Below are 25,913 nucleotides of genomic sequence, written 5' to 3' on the forward strand. Positions count from 1 at the left end.
AAAAGATGATGATTTTTTGAGAGAACAAATAACAGCAATAATAAGCTGCATGCAAAGTGCGTTGACACAACTCTGCAATCTTGCACTGCAGGTGTACAAGTTTAAAAAACGGCAAAGTGTGTGGCTATCTGCAGAGAAGACCAAAAATAAATAAAAAGTGCACTTGCACTGGCCGATTCATATCAGGAATTTAAACAATGGAGGCATGCACTCCTAACTGAAGACAATTAGGCCTTCAGAGAAAGGACGAAAGACAGGAGATGAAGACACAGAGGAAATATATTACTTAAATAAAACAGGAGGTGGAAACAAGAAAGAAAGCGGAATGAAACAAGGAGAGAAAGACAAAGGGAGGCTAAAGACACAAGGAAAAAGTGAACACGAGAACAGCATGACAATTAAATCAAAACATGGCACAAAACTAAACAAAACCCAGGACCACAGAGGAAAGTCTGTGTGTGGGAAACACTGTGTTGTATTAGCAGTGCTATTTCTCTCTAAATAGTTCCACCTCCTGGTGAAGCTTGTGGGTTTGGGGGCTTTCTGGGTGTGGTGCTGGAAGCCGCCAGGATTTGGTGCTCCATTGTTTTCCCTCTAAGGCCTGCTGGGTTTGCTCTGTGCATATCCATCCATCCTGCCAGCGACTGGTTTGTCTTGGACCAGCCGGGCCGCCGATGTATTCTCTCTCTGATTTGATTCCCAGCAGACAGAAATGTGTGAGGGTCAGCCCAGCTCAGCCTAATGCCGCTTCCTCCTGATGACTTTCCCTGAGACTCCCGCAGGTCACTCTCCTACAAAGCTGACCCCAGTCTGACCATAGCTGTCTGTTAAACAGAGGTTTCCACTGCGATCGTCCAGCGCCAAATCTGCCCTCGTCATCTCTTTCCAAACCACACCTTCCTCCGTGTCTGCGTTCAGGGTTTCCTATTTTCCCCTCGTTGTGTTGCTCTCCCTTCACACTCTGTCTGTTCTGCTTATTGTGCTCCATGTGAGCGGCGAGTGATGCCAGTAAACCGGTGAAACCAGAGTCTGAGGCTCACACAGCTCAGTGTTTACACAGGAAACTGTGGTGAAAACCTTCTGCGATTAAGCTATTCAGACACTTACATAACAGTCTGCATATTCCTGCGTACCTTTAGTGCCAGGTTACAAAGCGACTCTCCAACTGTCTGAGGTTGTTGCCCTCGCTGATACCGAACACACACATGCACACGCATGTAAGTTTCTAATCGCTCGAGTGTTTCCGTAACCTCTGCAGCTCCGCCTGTGACCTGAAACTGTAGTGCCATGTAGGCTTCTACCCTCTGACCCCTCAGCTTGTCATACACTGAGCTGATAAATGAGCAGCTGTGCAACACACTGGATGCGCTTCTGTCGCCAGGAGCTGGTTTTTGTTTAAATTTTAAACACTAAGCAGTGTGCAGCCTTTCAGTCAAAGCAGAACGCAGATATGGGCCAGTGTGACCGTGAAACAGTTATACGAGACACATAAGGTCAGGCAGGCGGCAGCGTGCAGACAGGACTCTGCAAGTTTTCTGTTTTATGACACGAGAAAGAGTTATTTACTCTTAACACACATGCTATTATGACTGACACGGCACTGTGTTTGCCTTTGCACCGCAGGCCATCAATCCCTCAAGAAATGAAAATTGATAAAAAGTCCTAAAAAAAGCAAAACAAAATGTTTCAATTTACTGTTTTTTTCCTCATTTACTAGCAGGAACCACGTCTCCAAATGTGATTAAACAGCTTTTATTGATCATGAAACAGCAGGTTAGGCCTGATGATGGTCTCATTGGGGACTGACTGTGGATTCTGGGGCTGGCAGACCTGGTTGGTACCTATAAGACAGGACGATGCAAAGATTGTGGGCATGCTAGTTCCTCTCATACTCTATCCACTGCTGAGGGAAGGAGTTGGAGGGTTGGGTACCTCAACAAGTTTACTTAATATTAGTGGTGTCAGCGTCAATCTCATTGAAAGGACGTTAACGCCATAACTGCATTAATGGGGCAAATCTCCGTTAGCGAGTTACTGCGGATCGCCCTGTGCGCAGGGCAGCACGGCGTCAACGCATTAGCGCGGTTACCTCGTTTTTTTTCTGTTCTCAAAGTGATCTCCATGTTGGAGCTCAGTCTGGGGGGAGTTCTTTTTTCTCCTTGTCTTTCCTGACGTTGTGTATTTTCCATAGTTCAGTTCCGGGTCGCTGCTCGTGTGGTCGACCGGCCAGCGCTACCTAGCCTGACCTGTCTCCCCAATGTGATGTTTGTGTATTGTATGTATGGTCGGCAAGGTCAGTCTCTCAATTTCCCCTCGAGGATGAACAAAGTCTTCTGAATCTGAATTTCTGGTGGAGTGTCAACCTTGTGATAGACTGCTGGCGTAGTGGTCTGGTCCAAGCCATTTGTAAGGTGTGAGCTGCCTCCTTCCTAAGCGGGCCCTGCCAGGACACATTTTGTAACGCACGTTTAAATATTCAAAGGAACGATTCAATTAAACACATCCTCCCATGTCTAATGTTGCTTTGTCATGCATGTGGAGTTGTATTGAAATTACATAATGTGCAGCCTGTTGACAGGTTAATCTCTCGTTCCCGTCTTGTTTTTCTTGGCTTTGTGCATGTGGAAAGGTAAATTCGCTCCTTCCTCGCTCGTCCTGTCCAACCACAGAGGAAAAAACACTTTTGTTTCACCTTTTTGAATGCAGCCGTTTTCCCGTAAGCCTTCTGGTTCATGTTGACAGAGCCGATCGTGCCGAGGCTGCTCAGGTTACTTCTTCTGCTTGTTCTGACTTCAGGGGCTTTCATTATCCTCTTCCTTGTGGTTAACACTACCTTTACTTCCAGTAAAGATGGGAATGAGTTTTTCTTTTTGTTCTTTAAATCTCTTCCCAAAAACTCCCGCCTTTCTCTGGGTGCTCCTTTTTGGAACAAAAGCAGGAGGTCAAAGGGCGAATGTTTTAATTTGCGAGACTAATAGGCCAGGTGGACCTGGAGGCTACGGAAACCCAGAGAGCCTTTTCAGCTGGGACCAGCCCAGGAACGCCCCTTCCTCCTCTGCTGAGTCTGAGTGTGTGAGTACTTCAAAGGTGTAGGGAAAGCAGGAACCCGTGCCAAGCTCAGCGGGAGGGCCATTACAGCCCAATAGGAGTCAGCTGTGACCTCAAAGACCGTTAAATGATGTGATATGAGAGGGCGTGCTGCAGCCTCCCGAAGGCCTCTGTAGCAAATCAGGAGGGCAGAGCTGTAAAATGAGCTCCTTGCTGATTTAAAGGTTGAAGGAATTTTAAGTGTACTTAAAAATATAGGCTGTTACTTTTTTCTTACATGTGTTTTTCACATTTTCCCCTATGTTGTGCATTAAGGAACTGCTCGGTTACTTTTTTTAAATAGTTTATATTTGTAACTTTTCAGTGTTTTTTTGCTTTTCTATTAAGTTTAAAAATGTAGAAATGGGTAGTTTTTATCACTAAGCATCTGAAAACTGAATATCTATAGTCAGCAACGAGGCTGTGAACAAGTGGCCAATGAATTGGTGATTTACTTGAGTGTTTGCTGATGTGAGCTGACCCCACAGTCTGTATGCAGACATAATAATGAGGTGTCTAGAGGTCAAGAGGTAAAAGGCTGCTGAATGCATCGGCTCTGACCTCTCCCGACCCCGCTGAGAGCGCATGTAGAGGAGAGAAAAATGAATCGCCCATCTCTGCTGGCTGGGAGTTGCTCTCATTCAGTTTTTGTTATACTGAGGCTTTTCTTTTCATCGCTTAGAAGCTGTGAGTCAAAGAGCGGACGCCTGTAAACAAGGGGGTCAGGTTGTATGGCGAGGGCAGGGTAATGAAATATTCACAACACAGAGTGAGAGTCGATTCGAAGTGAAGCTAATATGAATGAGTTGGTTTGGGTTTTTTTTTTTTTTTTACAAGATTTTAATGAGAGAACATCTGCGGACGGTAAATTCCAGATGATTTCATCATTGTTTTTGCTCCTGATAAGTGTAAATCAGGATTTAATTACAGTGCAGTGGAAACTCCCACTCGTGCTGTTTGAGCTGTTCAGCGTGACTAAGGATTGATTGCACCGCATCGCTGCAAGAGCTGGATTCTCCCTGGATGTTGTCATTCTTTAGCAGCACTTTGATAGATGTACTTATTTTGCTCTTTGGTGGATCAGTGGAATAAGAGGGAGGTTTAAAACTGCAGGTTTAGCTTTTAAATCTCTGCTTAGAATCTTATATAAGTAGATTTGCAAACATTTTCTTCTAGTTCAGTCTTCTAAAGCTTTCTTTTGTTAATTAAAAAAAAATACAGTAGCTATATATACTGTGTCAGAGTGAGAAAATAAGAAGTTAAAAGAAAGAAACTGATGCTTGCACTAAGCGTAGCCCATCTTTATTATATATATATATATATATATATATATATATATATATCACTCTCACTGTTTACATAATGAGCATTGTGTAGTATTCAGTAAGATTTGAAACTAACAGTTGATCACATAAATTAATCACGAAAGTGTTTAATGAGGTAATAAATCAAGTGAACCAAAGGGTCATTTTTCCATAGACTTTCATGTAATTTGAAGTTTTTGTTGTGCTCACCCCCTGCTGGCCACTAAGTAGAATGCAATGGCTTTACTTTTCAAACCCAGAGGCTACGTCAAGGGTCTCGAACTCCATGGCTCGAGGGCCGGTGTCCTGCAGGTTTTAGATCTCACCCTGGGTCAACACACCTGAATCTAATGATTAGTTCATTACCAGGCCTCTGGAGAACTTCAAGACACGGTGAGGAGGTCATTTAGCCATTTAGATTTGCTGTGTTGGATCAAGGACACATCTAAAACCTGCAGGACACCGGCCCTCGAGCCCTGGAGTTCGAGACCCCTGGGCTATGTTCTCAAATCACAGCTGATGGGTTTCAGCGATTTCAGCATGAAACTGATTTTTCACGAATGTGGTTTTGCTCGCCTTGTTGCAATCACACTACAAAAACTCCAACACCAGGGAGTTGATCTGAAAACATTATATGCTATTGCGAGACCAGCAATGGCTAAAGTCGTTCATATATAACAATGCATGATTTAGCCTACATCCATTGAGCAGTAGGATTGACAGGAGGTCAACTCACACCCGGTGGGCTGTTGGGTTTGCTATACACTGGCAAAAACACCATAAAGAGAGCAAAGCATTAAAGTTGCAGACTGTAAAACCAAAGTAATGAGCTAAAAGTTGCTAAAACTTCCCAAAAGTATAATTATCTGTAGGTTTTTCACTATAAGCAACTGCCTTCGCATTTCATTTAGCCATTTGATCTGCTGTTGATATGAAAGCCCAGGTCACCCTTTCTATTTATTCATTTGTCTGGATTCAGCGTCGCATAAATGTGCAGTGACGCTCTCACAAAACTGCCTGCTCATTACCGCGCTGTAAAACACGCCGCACACTCTCGTGAACATTACACAAGCTGGAAAAGTTTACAAAGGAAATGTTTCTGAGGACGTCAGACGTTCAACACATCCTCCTCCTTTCCCCACCAGAAAAGTCTCCCTCGAAAGAGAGGGAGATCTTTTTGTTGGCGTCACGCCTACCCTGCGATGTGCAGCGCTGTGGAGGGTTCAAAATGGAAAGTATTTCAAAGTCACCGCAGCCTGCCGACAGACTTTGTAGTGGTAATTTAAAGCAGCTGAGGAAACAGTCGCGCACCGCTCCTCTTCTACAACTCTGAGCCTTCGTCGATCTTCGGGAGGATTTCGGCTCAGCAGCAACAGAGTTTCAGATATTATTCCAAATAATTCTTAACCAGCATGGTTTAAGAACTGCGTGTGTGCGTTTAGGGTATGGATAAACTTCAGAAACTTTATAGCTTTGCTGAGGATTGTATCGCAGGAGGGAAGCTTTGGGGTTGTGGTTTTGAAATTTCTTTCCTGTTGATGAATATATTTTTGGGCTTTCCAAGCTGGTATGGTCGTCTGTGTGTTTATGCACTTCGCTCTGACATTTTCCTTGTTATTTGCCTTCAGTAGAACATTAGGTTTATCATGAGGTCATGTGTTTTAACGTTTTACAATGGAAAACTGTGATATCTGATGGGATTCCCCCTCCCTTCATTTTCACCCTTCACTGTACCTCCTGGCACACAAGCAGACAGACAGTTTGGTGCTCCAGGCGCTGGTCCAAAATCTAAAGCAGCGTCTCCTGAAAGTACACGTGTGATTTCATTTCACCACCAGACGAGTTTTCGTGTGTGGGCTTGCAGCGCTGCCAACCCCTGCGTGCTGACCTCAAGTCAAGAAACGCAAGCAGACTTTAGTGCGTTTTAATTCATCAGGAATCATTTCGCACTCCTGCCGTGCTTTTCCCGCCGTGGTGATGTCATTAAAGAACAGATTAGGTAGATTGAAATGTCACTTTTATGGGACTATAAATAGAATCGTGATCCTGATGGGCGTATTCCTCGTTTCTCAGCCGGATAATTAGCTGACTCATATTGAGGGACAGTAAAGCACTTTAGGAAGTCAACCAGCAGTTTGATTATTGCTCAGCAGCTGTTTGCTGTGGTACCTGCAGGCACCCGAGAGCAGCATCGGGCTGCAAAAACGGCTCATTACCCCCCCTGTGGACCTCCTGGTTCCCAGCATCGCATTCCAAGCAGAGCCCACATCAAAGCTCCAGGTGAGCTGAGGGAGCGCCTGTTTGAATAGGTGTGGTAGGAAGAGAGACAGATGGGAACACCTTCAGTTACTTGTACTAGAATTAGTCTCAACTATGACCAGTCTGTGCAAGTCCAGTGTCAGAGTGGAAACGATCCCAAGGGCCACTTAAAAGTTACACGCTAAATACACCAATTAAATTGGACAGTTACCACATTACCCTTGCTTTAAAAGCAAGTGACACCTTCTACAGCAGTGACAACAAAGACTGTGAGACAAGTGGATAAGCAGGGAAATGAAAGCACAAAGGGCTCTTTTCTTATGGATATATTTGGTGTGGTGACTTCTAGTTGAAAGGATGCTGGTTCAATCCCAGGGATTGAACCTAAATGCTCCCAAGGCAATTTAGAGTATGTGTACAAAGTGCTGTGTGTGGTTTAAATGAGGCTTGTATTGAAGAGTGCTCAGTTAAGCTGCAAAGTAAGTGCAACTTCATTTACAAGGTTCCCTCTGCTAATTTTTGCTATGTATAATATAACCACATACCCATTTCTTTTTTTTATGACTGATTAAACATGATAGATTTCCTCAAAATGCTTTTATGTCTTTGGAGTTTAATATTAAAGTGGACCTATTATGCTTTTTAAAGTTTTCTGTCATATATAAACTGTCCCAGTGTTGAATGCTCACATTAAACTCAGCCAAACCTCCAGATAATGAGGTCGTGGTATGTATTCCCTGTGAGCCTCATTATTTGGACCTTTTGGTAAAGAGAAAGTAAGTAAAAGCATAATAGCTTTCTCTTAAAAAAAAGTGCTTCAGAGATGCAATCATGGTGCAGTTATGGGAAATCTAGGATCCAGGGTCTGTGGGGAGTCACCAGTACCGTGGGGCTGTTATACTGTGCAGGGCATTTGGCAAGGCTTGGGTCACATTTACAGTGAGAACATAGCCCTGCTGTGGGGGTATAGCTCAGTGGTAGAGCGTTTGACTGCAGATCAAGAGGTCTCTGGTTCAAGTCCAGATGCTCTCTCGCTCTTGCAAATATGTGAAGCTATTGGACCAATTAAACAGTATTGAGTGTTCACCTTTATCTTTTGTTATTCAGCATAAAAATGCCTCCATCATTAGAGCATGAGGCTTCACTGGGTGGCTCCCGTGGGAGTGTCCACCACCATCATCAAAACACCAAATGATGGAGGTTAATTTAGAAGGACAACTCTATTTTTTTTAATTCTTGAACTCTAAAGTAGCTTCACCCGATTCACACTTCAAAAATAAACCTTGTGCATCTTAAATATTTTATCCCCAACCTGAAAAAACAGTTTTAGCTCGCCACAGTATAAGCCAGCTTTCTTCTGATTGGCTGGCTCTCACAAGCAATTAGGTATATACCGTTGCTATGACGTTAGATCTGTTATGCAGTAGGGAGCATGTCTACAGATGATGTTAGGTTGCTCTAAATGCTTGTTTCAGATAGTCTTTTTTTTACTGTTGTACCCATGTGATGTCAGAGAGGGAATATCTTTATATGGTCATTTCAGCAAACAGCTTCACTGTGAAGCTTAAAGGGCTGTATTTCAGACAGAAGATGAACTGAAGGGCTGAACCAGGGCCCAGTATAAGATAAATATGGATGGATTATAATATGGATCAATTATAACTGTGAATCATGCAAAGATTAAATACAATTATAATAATAGAAAGCAAAATTTTACATAGTCCCCAAATATGTAACTGGAAATGAGTCTGATGTAATACCCACTGTCGAAAAGTAATGGACTGCCAGTTTAATCTATTATTAAAACACGCCATTTTTTTTGCTTTGTTTATGATTATATAGATGCAAAATATTTCACAGGTGTTTTTTTTTTTAAATTTCTCTAGTATTTTTAGGCTCTTTTTATTCTAACTGGTTTTTTAATTTCTTATATAGACCTTTAGTTTACTGGTTTCTACATTTTACTTAATATGCAAAAGGTCCCTGGTTTGATCCAAAGAGGAGACACGAATCCCTTTATGTTTGCATCAGGAAGGGCAAGCAGTGTGAAAAACCTGCAAAAGCAAACATGTGGAGTTGCCTGCGTTGGCTACTTCTTGTGAATAAGAGCAGCCAGAAGTAGCTGGCTCTTTAATTGGTTAATATTATGCTATATTTCTGCCATTAATCCTCCTGTTCATCACTCTTATAATCAGCAACATTTCAGCAACTTAAGCTTCCCTCAGCTAGCCTGTTGGTTTCTTATTGAATGTCAACAATCTTGTGTCCCACCTGACGCAGCTGGTCAGCAGCGGCGGCAGCGACATCACCATCAGCTGGGTGGATTTGGGCTCAGAGCGGATTACTGGGGAGAGGGGTATTATTGTTTTTTTTCCTACTGGCACTGGGACTCTACTCTTTGTGCTTTCCTAATCAGACCTCAGTGGAGACTTTCTCCAGCAGCTGACTGGACACTCAGCGGGAGAGCCGCGTTGTTTTCTGTAATAATCGCAGGTGTTACGTTGGAGCATTTTGATTTTTGATTACAGAAAAAATATGAAAGGATAAGTCTCCCAGCAGTTTGGTCTGTTTACTTTTTCTTCAGGTGAGTGCCATGCATCTAGTTTTAGATGCTTTGCATTTGCTTTCACTAACAAATTTGATTAGAAAGTATTGTGCTTGAGTAGTTCAAAGCATCTAAACTATTTATTTAAAGAATGAACTGCAATATTTAACACAAAAGTTCAGGACATGCACTGTCCCGTGCATCCTTCGGCATTCCTCCGTACCCTCCGCAATCCTTCATTGTAGGTTAAGCGGTCGGTGTTGTTTCAGCGGTCTGGATTAACACTCTTCTCCTCCTATAGCACACCATAAACAGATTAGTGGTCTCCAAGTCAGGGCACGGCTGGGCCATCTGTACCCTGCACTGGGTGGGGATGGGGACATGGGGGTGGAGTGTGAGCAGATGTTGCAGAGGGGCTGTAGGTCAGTAGGGCCGAGGGACCGTCAGTCGCGAAGGACGCAGAGTTCCTGTTCAGGTGACGGATTTAAAGTGAGTTTAAACCGCCGTGCATTGTCATGGCTCTGGGATGCTGCATCGCCCTCACACCCCAAGGTACTGTATAATTTACTGAGGCTTTAATTGAGCTGCATGCACCTCCCACTTCGCTCCTGCTCTGCATGTCAACCACAGCGGTTTCACACTTTGTCACAAGATGTAAGACGCGATGATGAAGAGTTTGTTTTTCACGGTTAGTTTGAACCGTGTTAAAAACCCAAACGCTCCCCACACACTACACTTGTCCTGCAGCGTGAGTAACCCCAAAGAAAAAAAGGAATCAAAGATTCACACACGTAAATTACACACAACTGTAACAGCAATGTGCAAGCTCATCTGTCTGCCTGTTGCATGTACAGAAGTTCAGATTTAAAGTTTTTCTAAAGTTCTACGTGTGACCTAATGGCTGAGACCTGCGGCTCTGTCCTCCCAGGCCGCTGGCAAATTGTAGGTGTGTGAGCGTAGGTGTGAGGCGGTTTTTGACTTGGCTCCTGTCTGAGCCAAACTGAGAAAATTACAAGGCAGAGGCAGTCTGGGGATGCATGCAGGCTTTCATTGCCCCTCTTCTCCTGGCCTGCAGGGCTGAGTGCAGTGGGGGATGATCCTGCAGCAAATGAAGAGGTGGAGATGAGATTGATAGGCAGTGTCACAGTGCACATAATAGAGTGTGATTTCACCTCGCCAGGAAAGTTAACAGAAAGATGCCACAAGCAACGACGCAAATATACAGAAATGCTCCTCAAAATCTTTTTTTTCCTCTTCTTCTTCTTCTCACCGGAGGCCATGTGGCTCATTTGGCTCAATATAGCCATGCTGCAAATCAATCAGCCCGATGTGAAACAAAGAGAAAGCTGCCAAGAGGTCAATGAGATGACTGCAGCCTGATGTGTTTTCTTAGGCCTCACTGGGGGCAACAGCTGACCACTAAATTAGCACTAAAAGCTTTGCCCATATGGACTTCTGTGTCCATGAAAACCTCTCTTAAAGGCCTCTAATGAACTCGTGCTCTGGCGCACAAACACAGCCTCACTTAACCAAGATTTCAGCGAGCAAGGTCAAAGGAAGTACTGATGTGTTTTTTAGCTGGAGGACGATACAAACGGGGAAGGTTGAATGGAGTCAGATGATGAGAGCACAGTGTTTGTCCTAGTTGTGGCTGCTATTGTTGTCAAATGGGTTTTTAGTGTGTTGTGAGACACTGAGGGTGTCACAGCAAGGCCAACAGTTCACAGCTCAGTGGGGAAGCACTGAGTGGAGAGGCTGACAAACAGTGTCAGGGGGCTCCTCATTTCACCATAATTTACACACCAAAAGCATCATCTGCTCCACGTCTGAAATATTGTGGGCGTTTGCTCGGTTATATATTACTGCACCGATATTAAATCTGTGGCAAGTCCAATAAATAAATATAATAAATGCAGATTTATCCATACAGGTCCTACAGGGGTTTTCCTGCATAAAAAAAAAATTGGCAGCTAACAAAGGTGACTGTTTCATGTTTTATATTTTAAACCTGGCTGTTTATTTACAACACGCATGCAAAGTCATATATGGCAGCAGGTAGGAAACATCTGGTGGGCGTAAAACAATTTCATTGAGATTCGAGTGAAGCGGTGCTTCCACACCGGTGTAAATCTTTGCTGAGTTCACCTCCAGCTTCTCCAGCTGTGCAGGAGACGCAACACAGAGCGTGTTTTTAGTTCAGCGAGGTCACACAGCAGAGGGCTTTTAGATCACCCTGGAAAACGTCAGGTTGTGTCGGCGTAGCTGATAAACACGTCGCGTCTCCTGGGGATTTCGCAGTGTTCCTTAGAAAGGACCTGCCAGAGGATTCACAGCAGTGATAGTGATGTTAGAAAAGCACTTAGCATATGCAGAAGTTGGATACACAGGCTGAGGTTTAGTGTCGGGCTGCTGCGCTGGGTCTTCCTGATCTTTAGTAGCTCCAGTCAGGAGTTGGACCGTGTCCTTTTCTGTGTGAACGAGGCTAAAGTTAACTTCTGGCTGCAACACAAAGCAAACTGCGAGCCAGAGCTGCCTCTCATCAGACACAGAGGTCAGACAGAGTGCGATTTGGCAAAGCTGCCCGGTCAAGGACAGGCCCAGAAATGTCAGGCAGGTAAGAGAAGACTGACAGATCTGTCTTTGTGTGCTATCAAAGCAAAAGCTCAGCAGTTAATCCTCAGGATTTTACTTGGATTTCGCTACAGATGTCTGAGATACTATCTCACGCCAGTGCCTTCAATGAAGAAGTCTTATTCCATGCAACCAAACTATGCTGTTATTTTAATCTACTCATGCTGCTTTCTCTTTGACATCTTGTTCTTGTATGAATCACTCCTGCGCATACTTCAAGAAGTCAACATCCAAATAAGTCCCAGCACAAAGACCAGACTTCATCCTTTTGAACTCAAACTTTCCCCATTCATGCTGCCCCTTCATGCATTATGTGTAATTTGAAGCGGTGCAGTAACTCGAGGAGATGTAAGGGGGAGCAGTGGGGTTATTCCATGTATTGGTCAGTGTTTAGAGGATGAAAGTCACACTATCAGGTTGCATTAATACCTATTGTTTGGCTGCAGGTGATAGCGTTGCATTAGTAAACAGGCTATTGTGCTGCTAACATTGGATGTGATTATCTGGATTTTTAGTCTCAGGCTTTAAGCTGACTCTGTTGTTCTCCCAACAAATAAAAAAACCCTTCAGTGTTCATATGTAGAAGGAGATAACATTCAAAGCCACCACAAAGCAAAGCTCATCAGGTGCATTTGTTTCAGAAAATGTGGACGTCACACATTTTAACCACAAAAATGTCCAGTACAGTCGTGATGAAAGCTGCCTTTCCGTGATGCAGCCATCATGTCTCAATAAGGGTTACAAGAAGCATGAAGAAATAATAGACTGATAGTAGCCATTGTCCTTTAAAGGGAATCCATGAACGACTGTTAAAGTTATCAGATAACAGGTTGGATAAACTAGTGAAATATCAGCTAATTATGATGAAAAGCTGGTCTCTATAAAGTGACAGAATAAATGAACTAATTAATGACCCACCAGCCAATTCATTAGGTTTACCTGCTTGTTAATACAAGTATCTAATCACCCAATCACGTGGCACCAAATGAATGCATTCAGGCATGTAAACATTGTCGAGACAGCCTGCTGAAATTCAAACAGAGCATCAGAATGGGGAAGGACGGTGACTTTGAAGTGTCGCTTAAATCCTCCGCAAACAATTTGGTTAGTTCTCAGGGTGACAATGGCTTCTTAATGGCCAGACTGCTTCAAGCTGAAGGCAATAGTAACTCAAGTAACTAGTTGTTAAAAACAATATCTGCAGAAGAGCATCTCAAAGCTTGAAGGAGATGAGCTACAGCAGCGAAAGTTCACACCTGGTGCCTCTACAGTCAGTTAGGAACTTGAAACTGATGCTAAGATTTAAAGTGTCTTTTTCCAGACGATTGGAAAAACGTTGCTTCCCACAGAATAGCAAAACCAAGTGATTACTCACAGAGGGTCGTCTGATTGTTGGAGCTTTCTCTATTAATGGAAGGCTCATTCAATTGAGATCTTTTTGTGACCATTTCTCCTCACACTTCCAATGTAAAGCAACATGTTTCAAACTGTTACCTAGTCACACGGGTGTGGCTTAATTTGTGCTTCAGTGAGATGTTTTAGGATCATATAGATGTCCTTGTGCCTAAATTATGACACTGGATTGTCTGTGACCACACTGTTGAATTTCACTAGAAAAGGTTTGTCATTGTTAACCTATCTCTCTCTCCCTGACAGCGGTATCTAACCTGGATGTGGAGAGTAAGCTGACAGCACATTACCAAGCTCCCTGGCATCAGCAGAGGAACGTTTTCCATTCATCTACACGGCCAGAATGTGTGGAAGAGCTCCACAGGCAAGCCAAAACCAGCCTGTGGGCCCTGCACCGAGGTGAGGCCCTCAGCAGCACTCAGCTCCTCAGATTGCAACACAGGGAAAGTGAAGCAGTTTATTAACTAGTGGTTAACTAGGTTAACTATTAACCTAGTTAATAAACTGCTTCACTTTTACCTTACTGCCATTTAAAAACATTTCGGCTATAACGTGCATCCTTCCGGGCAGGTCTGCAGCCTGTGTTTGGAGGCATTGTGCCCTCTAGTGGACATGTTGTGCAACTACAACGTAAATAACAAGCATGTTCAGAGGCCATTTTCACACAGACAGTCTATATCTACAACTTAAAAAAAACATAAATAGTCAAGCATCAAAGAAGTGCACTTATGAATTCATCAAAATCACTTTAGTCATGCACTCTTAAGCACAACACTATACAATAATTCCTGGGTAAATTCAATGCAGAAAAAATGGCTGACCAAGGAGTCATATCTAACAAGATTAATCTGACCCCGCGGGTCGGTCTGCATGTGAAACCTCTCGACACTTATATTTTATTATATCAGTGAATAAATACAATCGGTCTTCAGTGTTTTACATCTTTTTTGCTGCAGATCACCAGAGGAGACGATCGGGCAGCAGGGAGCGGAGAGTTACCATCGCAATCTCGCCGGTGCCCCCAATGCCCATGTATCCCTCCCCTCAGAGGGGAACAAATTTAACAACGGTGAGACGATTGTCCTCGACTTTGATCCAAACTGCTTTAAAAGATCTTCTTGATTTCAGTGACACCATCACTATAATTCATATTGATAGACACAGATGAATCCCTGTCAATAAGTGAAAAATAATCATCTTTTGATATTCAAATGTTGCTTCTATTGCATTTTAAAGGGAACTTAATCTGCTTTTATTTATTTTCTTACATATACCACACCAGTGGTCAGTGCTTTTACTACCCATGGCCATAGTTTCCAATAACGAGGTCAGTGCGTATACAAGTAATCCCTGTGAGCCAACAGCTCAGACAAACACTCAGTTTCAGACAGTTTTTTTTTCCAATCTTGGCTCTTGGTGACATCAGTAAGAGCAGGTATTCCTCATATGATCTCAGGTCAGTCTCCTCTCTTTCCCAGACTGTAAACTAATGAAATGTTGTAACTAGTTTACACCCCAATGTGTTTTAGTAATGACGCTGTTATTTATAATATTCTAATATGCATTTTTATATAAATATTGTAGTTTTATTTTTAAATGTACCAGTATATTATGGTACAGCTAAATGCTATAATAAATGCTATAATAGCCTGTTCCAGATCACAGAAAAGGATCAGATGGAAAATCCATTCTGGAAAAACTGTGAAACAAATCTGTCCGTACTAGCACTGATGCAGAGCTTTCTTTCTGAACTGAGACACGTCTCATTCAGGAGCGTCAAGCACCGATATGAATGGTTTGAGTGTTGTGATGACATTACAGCACACACTGTGCTGTGACCGCAACTGAGGCTCTGCTTGTGTAGTTAGCCTCCAACTGCATTCCCTGTCATAAATCATTCAGATGTGCCTTATATTTTCTCCTACTGTATTTGTTTAACTGTCCACTTATTGTGCTACAAAACACTAAGTTTCACTTACATCAGGGATCCTGCAGGTTTTAGATCTCATCCTGGGTCAACACACCTGAATCAAATGTCATGTCAACATGTCATGTCAAAGACATGTTGAGGAAGTCATTTAGCCATTTAAATCTGCTGTGTTGGATCAAGGACACATCTAAAACCTGCAGGACACCGGCCCTCGAGGCCTGGAGTTTGAGACCCCTGACTTACATTTTATATTATGGTCATTTTATTCATAAACCCTGCCAAGACTTTTTTCGTGACTGACAAGTCAAACCAAAAGGAAAAATGCAAAAAACTAAATGGCAACTAAAAACCAACCAAACAAACAAAAAAACACATGGAAACCAGCAACTTATGGCCTCGCAGGATACCATTGCCACCGACATCACTGACACAGACTTTATGGCTTCTAAAACGGGACGGTTATCTCTCATTGCCCTGATGCTAAAAGACATCTTGTGTGCAATGAAGAGCAGCATCTGAAAAAATTACCATTACACCTGTCCAAGCCTTCTGTCCGAGAAGGGGAGGCAATCAGAAGAAAGTTGGCTTGATGAAGGGAGGTGAAGGGAGTTAAAACAGTATAAGACAAATCAGGGTTTTCAAGAATCTTTTTAAAAATGTAGTTGGAAATGTGCATAATGATTCCCCTTTAAATAATACTTGTATGGTTTTTATTTCCTTTGATCAAAGGAGCCAGAGAGGCATTTTAGAGATGCAACGACACAGTTAGCACAGGTAAAGGGGACTGTGTTTGTAACGTGTGTGCTGCTTCATTCATGTTTTATTCATTTTTTCATCACCATAACTGGTTCAGCATCAGCTCACCAGCCTGCCTTGACCCAAATATTTCAGTGCTCTTATTCCTCCCTAATGTTGTCTCTTATGTTTGTGTGTTGAAGATCTCCATGTTCATTCCTGTCATGTGTTTTTGTCCTTTTTTGTTTGTTTGTTTTTCACCCTGTAATTCAGTTCGAATCCACCCGCTCCTCCTCCCCTACCGAATGTTGCCACTTCTCTCCCTGGAGCAGAAAGGTATTGGTCCCTTCCCTCCCTCGCCGTCCTCCTATTCCTAACACCTTATTTCACATGTCCGCCCTGACTGACCTCTACTTATCTCTTTTTAAATGCATGCTCTCTCTTTCTGGCAGTAGTAGCCATCCTGCTCCACCCGGTGGAGAGGGTGGGGCGATACTGAAGGCGAGCACCTCTTTAAAGTTTCACCCACACATCACATGTTTACATACTGTTGTTGTTGTTGTTGTTTGAGTTCATATGAAGGGCTCGGAGTATGTGAGGAATGTGTATGTGGGCCACAATCACAGCCGCCCGGGTTTCTCTAATGATAGGGTCGGCTTCTCGAAACTTGCGCCTGTGATTACCCATGATCCCTCTGTGCTGTGGTTTCCCCACTGCACAGCTGACAGCCTCGTGTTTCTCTCTTGATTCTCTTTTCTTTTTTGAACAAGTATCGTGCTTGTTGCCCGTCGTGAGACAGGAATGAGCTTCAAACTCTGCCGCTCCTTTTTTATTTCCCCTCATCCCGTACGTGCCCGCTCTTCCTCCTTTTTCTCAAATCCCTCGTCTCTTTCTCTCAGCCCGCTCATCCCTCCTCTCAGGCACTCCTGAAACCGTTCTCAAAACAAATCAGCTGTAAATGGTCTTCCTTTGATTTTTTTTTCCCCTCCTAGTTGCGAGAAGTTTCCAAGGAAACCGGCTTCTTTTGTGGTCGGGGTTTTGTCAGGGTCTCATTGGTCTGCTGGGAACAGGGAGCACAAAGGCTCGAGGGTTGCCTTTAAATGGGGGTGGGAGGTTGTCGGGTTGTGGAGGTGGGAACCAGTTGAAACTGAGAATCACTCCCAGTTTCACATGTGTCTCTGTGTTGGAATCTCAAGGTAAGAAATTCATTTAGCATGCAGATATAAAGACAAGTGGCTCTGCAGAGTCTGAGGAGGCCCATGGTTGAGGAACGCTGCTGTGAAGTATTTCCTCTCAGAGATTTCTGGACACTTGTTATGATGCAGGAGACCCTCGGAAAAATTTTGGAATGTTGGAGCATGAGCTAAGAATTGAAGTTATAGTTTGTCATATCCTGTGAGTGAAGGAGGCATCATTTTATTTATTTGTAAAGTATCTGTCAAGACGTGTTCTGTAGTGTGTGTGTGTGTGTGTGTCAAACTTTTTATTAGCCTGAGGCTCGGACACAGTCGGGTTTCTGAACCTTAATTTTTGCATGACGTAGAGATTCTTTGAATGCTTCTTGTGCTTTCCATTCTCCCTTTTTTCCGAAGCATGCTGTTCATTTCCATGACTTAATGGTTTCTTTGCACTCCAACATTAAACTCAGCAGCTGGAAGGGCATGTGTATTGATTTACCTCTGTTCTGCCTGCAAAGAAGGGAGCACTGACTGCTGCAGATTATTAATAAGACACTAATCTCTTCATTTACTCTTCAGTTCTTTCCCAGATAAACACTTGGACAATACCAGTCTAATCCCTGACTTTAATCAGCACATTCCCCTTCCTGAAGCTGAGTGTGGTCACTTTCTAACTCTGCCAAACCATATTTCATGTAATGCTGGCCTAACCTTAACAATCTAACCATGCAAATATCCATCTGTTGCAGGCTGCGCCCTCTGACCCCGACTCTGACGGGGTGGCTCTAGGTCACCGGTCTAAGTTTCCCATCCCTAACATCCCCTCCACCCTGGACAAGCAGACTAACTGGTCTAAAGCTCTGCCGCTGCCCACTCCAGAAGAGAGAATGAAAAGCAATTCCCAAGTCATCACCTCATGTGTCATCCCCATTAATGTGACCGGTAAATTGAAATCACTGAACTAAGGTGTGGTGTGCAGTTGTCAGCAGTTGTAGCCACCTTTCTGTTTTTTTGTTTTTTTTTCCTGCATATAAACTTTTTTCCTTTAGTGTTAAATAGGAATATTGATACCACTCGGACAACAAAGCAACAACCAGCTTATATTAAGTTTAGAATAAAGACTGGAAACAAGGAGCCAGCTTGCTTGACTTTGGAAGGTGACAAAGCAAAGACGCACAGCTTGAGGCAGCTCTGAAACATTGTAATTACAGCTCATATAATGTATTTTCAAATCTTTACAAAACCTGAAGTGTTTAAAAATCATTTTGTGATTTTCGGCATGCTATAAAGGAAATTTAATGCACCAGTCTTGCCATAAAAGTGTAAATTTACATTTTTCCTTTGCTCAAAATAAAAAAAAAAGTGGTATAGAGATTTCATTAGAAATAGAAAGAGTTGCTGGTAGTTTGATTTATATACATTTTAGCAAAGCCAAGCTTATTGTTTAATCTTTGTTTTCAGTCATGCTAAAATAAGCAAATCACCCCCTTTTTCAGGCTAATTATCCATTATAGCAGAAGTTCTACATGCTGACCTTCCTATGTACCCATATTCATTATAGGTCATGGGGGTGGTTGATTTGTACATAGTGCTAAGCTAGCTCTTTCCCTCTGTTTCTTCTGATTGCTAGAGCTGGCAAGCTAAACTATTACTTTCCCATAGCTATATTTTTAGAGTAGCGACACAACTTGCTAACACTCAGTAAAAAAAAAAGAAAGAAGGTATTTTAATATTTTTTTTACTTCTACCACAAGTTAGTGATTTACTAATTACTAATTAGCTAATCTAGTTAAAAGTTAGCAAAACTATTAACCTGACTGAAAGTAATGGAGCTGAAAAGCAGTAGTAAATAATGTAAACATGTGGGTAGCTGTTATATTTTTAGATAACACTGTTATAAATTAGCACCAAAAAAAAAGATTAATTGTTCAGCATAATTTATAAAAATTGGTAAATTCTAGTAAATTACAAGTAGTAAGCCCTAACAGTCAAATTGTTAGCAAATAGCAATAATCATTTTTAGCTAAATGGATTAACAGCTGAAAATATTAGATAATGCTATCCAAAAAAAAAAAAAAAAAAAAAGATATTAGTTTAATATGTTGGCCATTTGGTTGGTGAGCAGTTCAACCTAAAGTTGTTATTTAAAAGGTGTTGTCTACATGTATATGAAAACAGTAGTAAATAGTAACAAAGTGCAGAATTGCTAGCTAACACTACAAACAAAAATAGAAACTAAACTGTTGAAACAGACTAGCATGTTAACATTAGTAACAAACACTTGTGAATTATTTACTCAAGGTATTCCTAGATGGTAAAGTATAAGCTAAATTTATGGATTAACAGTTAAAACTGTTAACTAATGCTACTAACAACATTGTAAGCTAGGTTAATGGATAAACAGGACAGTATTTTGCTAAAAACTGTGATTAAACATTTAAAAAAATTATTTACTAAAAGTATATTAAACTGTTTAAAAAACTAAAAACAAATTGAAAACTAAAAGGGAGATAAAGTTAACTATATGTGCTCATTTGAACGTGAAAGGTGTGGTGAATGTTTCTGTATCTGTCTAATAAGAATTTTGGGACAACGTCAAATGAACAATGTTTGGTTTTGACTCTTCCTCATGATACTAAAATTTTTGTTCATTGTCTAATTTGCTTGAAACAATGAAGTACCTGGAGGATATAAGGAAGTGTTGCAGTTCAATCGCTACTAAACAAGCCACAATTAATGTTGCTCCAGTCACTCTCAATGTGCAAGTCATGCTTTGTGCCCAGTTAACTTTGTTTCTCATCCTTTGACGCTTTGTGCCTGCTGTTGCAAAGAGCCGGGATGCAGTGACATGAATGCTGATTAGTTCTGTCCAGATTGTTGAAAAGGGCAGCCTGACGTTATTTACTCTCGCTCATTTTCACTCAAAAGGAGAGCTGTACAACAACACCGGCCGAGTCAGAGACAGTGGAGGGTAAAAAATGCACATTGTAAGCAAAGCACAGCAATCGCTATGGAGCTGAAAGCTCTGACCTGCAATCACATGACAGTAAATCATATAGAGAAGGAAAGCAGAACCCTGCACATCAAGAGTTCTCTTATGTGTACAAAACCCATCATCAGTACCATTTGTTTTCTGTCCTTTTCCAAAGTTTCTTACAATTACTGCTTTGTCATTACATTAAGCAGTAAATAACTTACTACTTTGAGTTCTGTCAGATCTCTTTGCTCCACTCCTCACTGCTATTTTTGTGCAACACCTAAATTTGGTACGGCCGAGCGTCACCTTAAATGTTTCTTTATGTGACAGCGTGAGAGTTAAAGAAGGAATCTCTGCAGTCGCCACCAAACAAAGATTCCTCAGATGTGCTGTCTCCATTGCAGGGGTTGGCTTTGACAGAGATGCTAGTGTGCGTTGCTCGCTCGTTCACTCGCAGTCTTTGCTTCAGAGGAGACGGAAGCTGAGGAGACGGAGGACTGTTGCCGGCATTCCGAGACAGGTGCAGCGAGACTTAGGTATGTTCCTTAAACTGACACATACGATATATAAAAACTTGATTCAGTTTCGTTTTTCCTCTATTGTTTTATGTAGTTACTAGAACTAATTAAGTGTATAGTGAGTGCACAAGCACATATGTTACAATTATAAGGTATTTTTGAAGGGCATTTAAAGAAAACGTCCATCCTAAAACCAAATTCACATTGGCCAGTAATTTTTTTAAACTCAAATAATTACTAAAATACTATCTGATTTTCACTCTGGACTACTTTGACTATTGTTTGAATTATCCTGAAATAAATCCAAACTGCTCCTAAATTACTGTGCATAGTTGTGGTAGGCTTGTCACATGCTTGCTTTGCTTGATTTTACCTAGTTGACCATGTTAGCATTTATTTTTCACAACCTTTTCATAGTTGTGGGGTTTAAATGTTTCTCATGTTTGCTGAATGCCGTTTAATTCCACCACACAATTGGCCTAGTATCTGGTATTAAGTAGGATGGGGTTTTTTTTTTGCATTTTTGCATTTACTTGTGGCTGGCAAACAACTTCCATTGACTTAAAAAAAATACCAGAAGCTTATAATAAGAGGGAAAATGTTTATTTTAAGACAAGATTTTCTTAGACAGCACGATACCTACCTACTACACATTTATTCATCACTGTTGTTTTGGACTGAGTTAGTACCCAATTCAGACTTGTATGTATTCTATTGAATACAGTGGTGCTCCAAAAAATACATTTAAAGAAGTTCATATGGGTACTGTTTTCTTTCTACCAAACTACAGCTACCAAATGTAACTGTGTATTAAGAATTGTGCATCTATCAGTGTTGCAAACTGTATTTAGTGGTTAACTATCCCTATAATATTTTCATTGGACCATCAACAGCAGAAATGATGGAAAATAAGATGGGAAGATGCAACGTGCCGGTTGGAACTCCCCCACCCCACTCGTACTGCTCATTCCCAGCTCCATATTAGTTTTCTTGGACCACGCTTAGAGTAGCTTCGCATGATTCGCAGTTCAAAATAATGCTTGTTTATGTTTTTCTGGGCCTTAATGCAGGCCGTCCTGTTCAAAACAAGTTGTACAGGTCCTCCCACTGTATGGCTGAAATTATCATATTTGGCATATCCCTTCTCAGTGACATCATCACAAACCAAGAATAGAAAAACTGCCTGAAAGAGTATTTCAAGCATGTTTGTCTCATAAGGATTACTTCTACATATATACTTGATGTTCTTATTTGAAACTTTGGCCATGTTTGATTTGAGCATCCACAATTGTAGCAGTTTATATATGACAGAACATAAAGACAAGCATTACAACAGACACAAATCCCTTGCAGTTTCTCTCAGGAAGGGCAAAAGGGTAAAGATCTGCCAAATCAAACGTGCAACCACCTCCTGTGGTAACACTTTGTGACAAGTGGAGCCCCTTAAAGTATTTTTTTAGGTTACCTTTAAATACATGAAGAAAGACATTTGAATTTCTTATTCTTGTATTTTGTGTGCGTCTTGCTTCTCACAGATTCTGATGACTCTCCTGGCTCCAGAGAGCGGACAGTGATAGTTCACGCCAGTGCAGATATCACCCCTTCCAGCCAGGAGTTTGGCAGCCATCTCAACACCAGAGACTCTGGTTGTCAGACAGAAGACTTTTTGATCTCAGGAGCACCATCTCGAAGGAGGATCAGGCTCCAGAGAGGCCCGGGAGTCTCCCTCTCCCTCTCACATTCTGCAGGAAACATCTCCTCCCTCCCTGAGACCTCGGACGCCATGTTCAGTGCCTCCGTTGGAGCACACCTGCGTTCTCGGAGTCTGCCCCGAGACACCAGCCGAATGTTGGACAACGGACATAACGACAGCGACGATGAGGAGGACCTTTCCCCCTTCGACACTGAGGCGTTTCTGACTGGATCTAGGAAGTTGACTCTGAAGGATGAAGAGGAGAGTACTGATGACCAGGCCATGTCTGAACACCAGCTAGGAAGCCTTAAGTACAAGCAGCTGTCACAGAGTCCGGAGCGCAGCTGGATGGAACGGACCAGATCTCACCTGCCTAGAAAAGCTGACATGGGCAGCTGTGAGATCTCATCTAGCTCGGACACCTTCAGCAGCCCTATGCACTCCGTCTCTGCTGCAGCAGTGCTGGGAGGCCAGATAGACCATAAGGAGGACCACCAGTCCTCCAGTGGGAACTGGAGCGGGAGCAGTTCCACATGCCCCTCCCAGACATCAGAAACAATCCCTCCTGCCGCATCTCCACCTCTGACCGGCTCCTCCCACTGTGACTCTGAGCTCTCTTTAAACGCTGCCACTCATACTAACGATGACCAGACAGGCTTCTTGCTGGACCACTATCAGGGCCTCAGGACCCAAAGAGCAGGCTCCTTCTCCTCCACAGCTATGGACATATTAGAAGAAGTTGGTGTCAGCAATGCCATCGAGGGGGAGTGGAGTTACCCCAATCCAGAGCCTCCGGGGTCACAGGGCTTCAGCCCCGAGCCAAGCAGAGAGGCTGAGAGCAGTCTGGGCTGCCCCAGTTTCACCAGTATGGCTACCTGTGAGAGCAGCTTCTCCGACAAGCCACCGTCAGAGAAAGCAGACACCGTCTCGCACTACTCTGTGGACAACGAAGGTTACTACACCTCCATGCACTTTGACTGTGGCCTGAAAGGTAGCCAAAGCTTCACTTACAATAACTATGCAGCCTCAGGCACTGACTGTGGCCTGTCAGACTCAAGTGGTCACATGACACTGGGAAGACGCTGCCTCTCCTTAAAAAAACCAAAGGTGAAGCCATCGCCACCTAAGAGGAGCTCCTCCTTAAGGAAAATATGCAGTGAGGGAAACATCCCTATTAAGAAAGAACCAAAGATTACATGTGGGCAGCAACTTCATCTGTCTGCAAAGGAGAGAAAACTGCAGCTGGCTTTTTCTGGCTCTCTGGCTCACACTGAAAACTCCTCACTGGTCAGAGAAACCCGGGTAGGCTGGGGGGTTGAGGGCTCAGCTGATCTACCCGACTTAGTCTCCACAGATACACATTCATTTAAGGATGAGGGGGTTTTGCAGTCAGACTATGCAGATCTGTGGCTCCTGAATGATTTGAAATCCACAGATCCTTACCGATCGTTGTCAAACTCCAGCACAGCTACAGGTACGACGGTTATTGAATGCATCAAGTCACAGGATAGCTCAGAGTCGCAGACGTCCCAGTCTGGCTCCAGAGCTACCACCCCTTCACTTCCATCAGTCGAGGGAGATTTCAAGCTCACATCCCCAGAGAAGCTGGCAGGCCTGGCAAGCCCATCCAGTGGCTACTCCAGTCAATCAGAAACACCCACTTCCTCATTTCCCTCTACCTTTTTCCCTGGGCCACTGTCTCCATCAAGTGGTAAAAGGAAGCCCAAAGTCCCAGAGAGGAAGTCCTCTCTCTCATCACTGTCACTTCAGTCACTGTCCTCTAGGGATGGTGCAACCTCAAAGAGGGATCTGGAGCTGCCAATTATCCCTCCCTCTCATCTCGACTTAAGTGCCCTTCATAGCGTCAACAACAAGGCGACAGCTTACAAGACCCAGATGCAAATCCTTCACCAAAACAAACAAAAAGCAGCAGTGTCAGCCAAGCCTATAGTACCTCACAACCCAGAGGTATTCAACGCCCATTGCCTGTCCATTACACCCACGGTGCTGAACTCAGTACACCTCCGATCGATCAGTAAGGAGCAGCACGAAAATCACACCACTTCCAAATTCCAATATCCCACTGTGAACTCACCTAGCAAACTTTCCACTAGTAAATCTTTAGAGCTTAAGAGTCCCGCACTGTACAACTCACACCACCATCATCTTCACCCATCCACAAAGGAGTCAGGTGTGTTTACCTCAAATGAAGAGCTTACAAGTGGAAGGTCAGCATGTGAGACTGAGACGAGGAACGAGCCGGAGCGAGAGGCTCCTGCAAAGTGCGTGACAACAGTCAGGCTCCAGTCAGACTCATGTTTGGACCAGAAAGGTCCAGAAGTCCCCGAACAAACCAGAAGTCAAGAAAGAGAGACCTGTAGAGAGCTGCCAGAAACACCTGCCTGCCTCGGAGACTTCAGCTCACAGTCTGAGACTTTACAGCAACAGCACTCTGAAGAAGAAGAGGCGTATCCTCCTCCTCCTCCTGTCCTACACAGTTCCCCCAATAGACCCAGCAGTCAGGATAAAGTGCCTGCTACTGACAGTCAGTCGGAGACGCTGCAAAGCAGTCCAATCAGCAATGAAGACAGCAAAGAAATGGATTCATTGGGCGAGTCATCCGAATGTATCTCACAGGAAAGCAAGGAGTCCATGCCAGACATGGAGGACTATTTTAGTAAAGGTAATGACTTAATGTCCTTGTGATTCCCTCCCTCAACCCCAGTTTGTACTCAATGCAACTCTCTGCTCTGCACCTTTTTCCCCTGCTTTTTGCCTCTGTAATGTCTGTTGCAGTCATTAGCGCTGCCACAGCAATAAGGTCTGTCATCTCTGTGTGGAGTTTGCATGTTTTCTGTGTGCCTGTCTGGACTTCCTCCTGTGACACAAAGCTGTGTGTGTGTTTGGGTAACTGGTGATTCTGAATTACCTGTAGGTTTGGATGTGAGACTGTGTGGTTATCTGCCTCTCTCTGCTCCTGTGAGGGACTGGCAACCTGCTCAGGGTGAAATGATGTACCCTTCATTTTGCTCTGTGACTGCTGGGGTAGACTGCAGCCCCTCTGAGACTGTAAGCTGGATAAACATTTAATAAAATGGGTGGATGGAGGTCAATTCTGCCTGTTTTTGTCCCTAAGTTCTTCCAATTGTGGGAATATTCTCTGAAATAGGATTTATGGCTCAAAAAATTGCTGACCCCCGTAAAGGATCATAGAGCTTGTTAATTGTGAAAAAAAGTTCTAGGATGGAGGTGCAAGATAAATTTTAAGGGTGCGGAAACGATCTTTTTTTATGTATGTAAACTGAATCTCTTCTGTAATTTTACTTATACAAAAGCTGCTGAAACTTGATATATCTAATAATTGAATGAGCTTTTTGAACAGAACAAATTATGAAAAATTGCTAAATGGTTGGTTAGTGTGGAATATACAGGATGCAGTATATTCATATGTGTGAAATGTTCCTGTTAACAGACTCCACTCTCAGTGACAGCACTCTGTCCTCAGTCCATGATGAGTCAAGGCCAGAGGATGACACCGTGTTTCTGTCCCCCACTAAATCTCGCACCACTGAGGATTTATTCGCTATGATACACAGGTTAGTATCTTAGATAGACAGGATTTTGTTTGTGTATACTCAAAATGTAC

General features: G+C 43.0%; 1 protein-coding gene and 1 non-coding gene across 4 annotated transcripts in view; both read left to right on the plus strand.

The window, feature by feature from the left end:
- Nucleotides 1–25,913, plus strand: part of nhsa (Nance-Horan syndrome a (congenital cataracts and dental anomalies)) — a 71,632-nt gene that overhangs the window by 42,180 nt on the left and 3,539 nt on the right. Inside the window, exons 2-9 of one of the 3 annotated variants that reach the window (XM_035907548.2) lie at nucleotides 13,483–13,635; nucleotides 14,193–14,305; nucleotides 15,896–15,940; nucleotides 16,175–16,237; nucleotides 17,829–18,021; nucleotides 20,461–20,592; nucleotides 22,110–24,950; nucleotides 25,740–25,863. In XM_035907548.2, the coding sequence (XP_035763441.2) occupies nucleotides 13,483–13,635; nucleotides 14,193–14,305; nucleotides 15,896–15,940; nucleotides 16,175–16,237; nucleotides 17,829–18,021; nucleotides 20,461–20,592; nucleotides 22,110–24,950; nucleotides 25,740–25,863 (3,664 nt within the window). Of the gene's footprint in view, nucleotides 1–13,482; nucleotides 13,636–14,192; nucleotides 14,306–15,895; nucleotides 15,941–16,174; nucleotides 16,238–16,663; nucleotides 17,297–17,828; nucleotides 18,022–20,460; nucleotides 20,593–22,109; nucleotides 24,951–25,739; nucleotides 25,864–25,913 lie in introns of those variants that run through there. The other 2 variants (XM_006790244.3, XM_006790245.3) reach the window with 2 other exon arrangements.
- trnac-gca (transfer RNA cysteine (anticodon GCA)) lies at nucleotides 7,611–7,682 on the plus strand. Its single transcript has one exon. It is a non-coding gene; the product is annotated as a tRNA-Cys (tRNA).

This window comes from Neolamprologus brichardi, chromosome 23 (assembly GCF_056152115.1).
Source record: "Neolamprologus brichardi isolate AB-2024 chromosome 23, ASM5615211v1, whole genome shotgun sequence".
Classification (NCBI taxonomy): Eukaryota; Metazoa; Chordata; class Actinopteri; order Cichliformes; family Cichlidae; genus Neolamprologus; species Neolamprologus brichardi.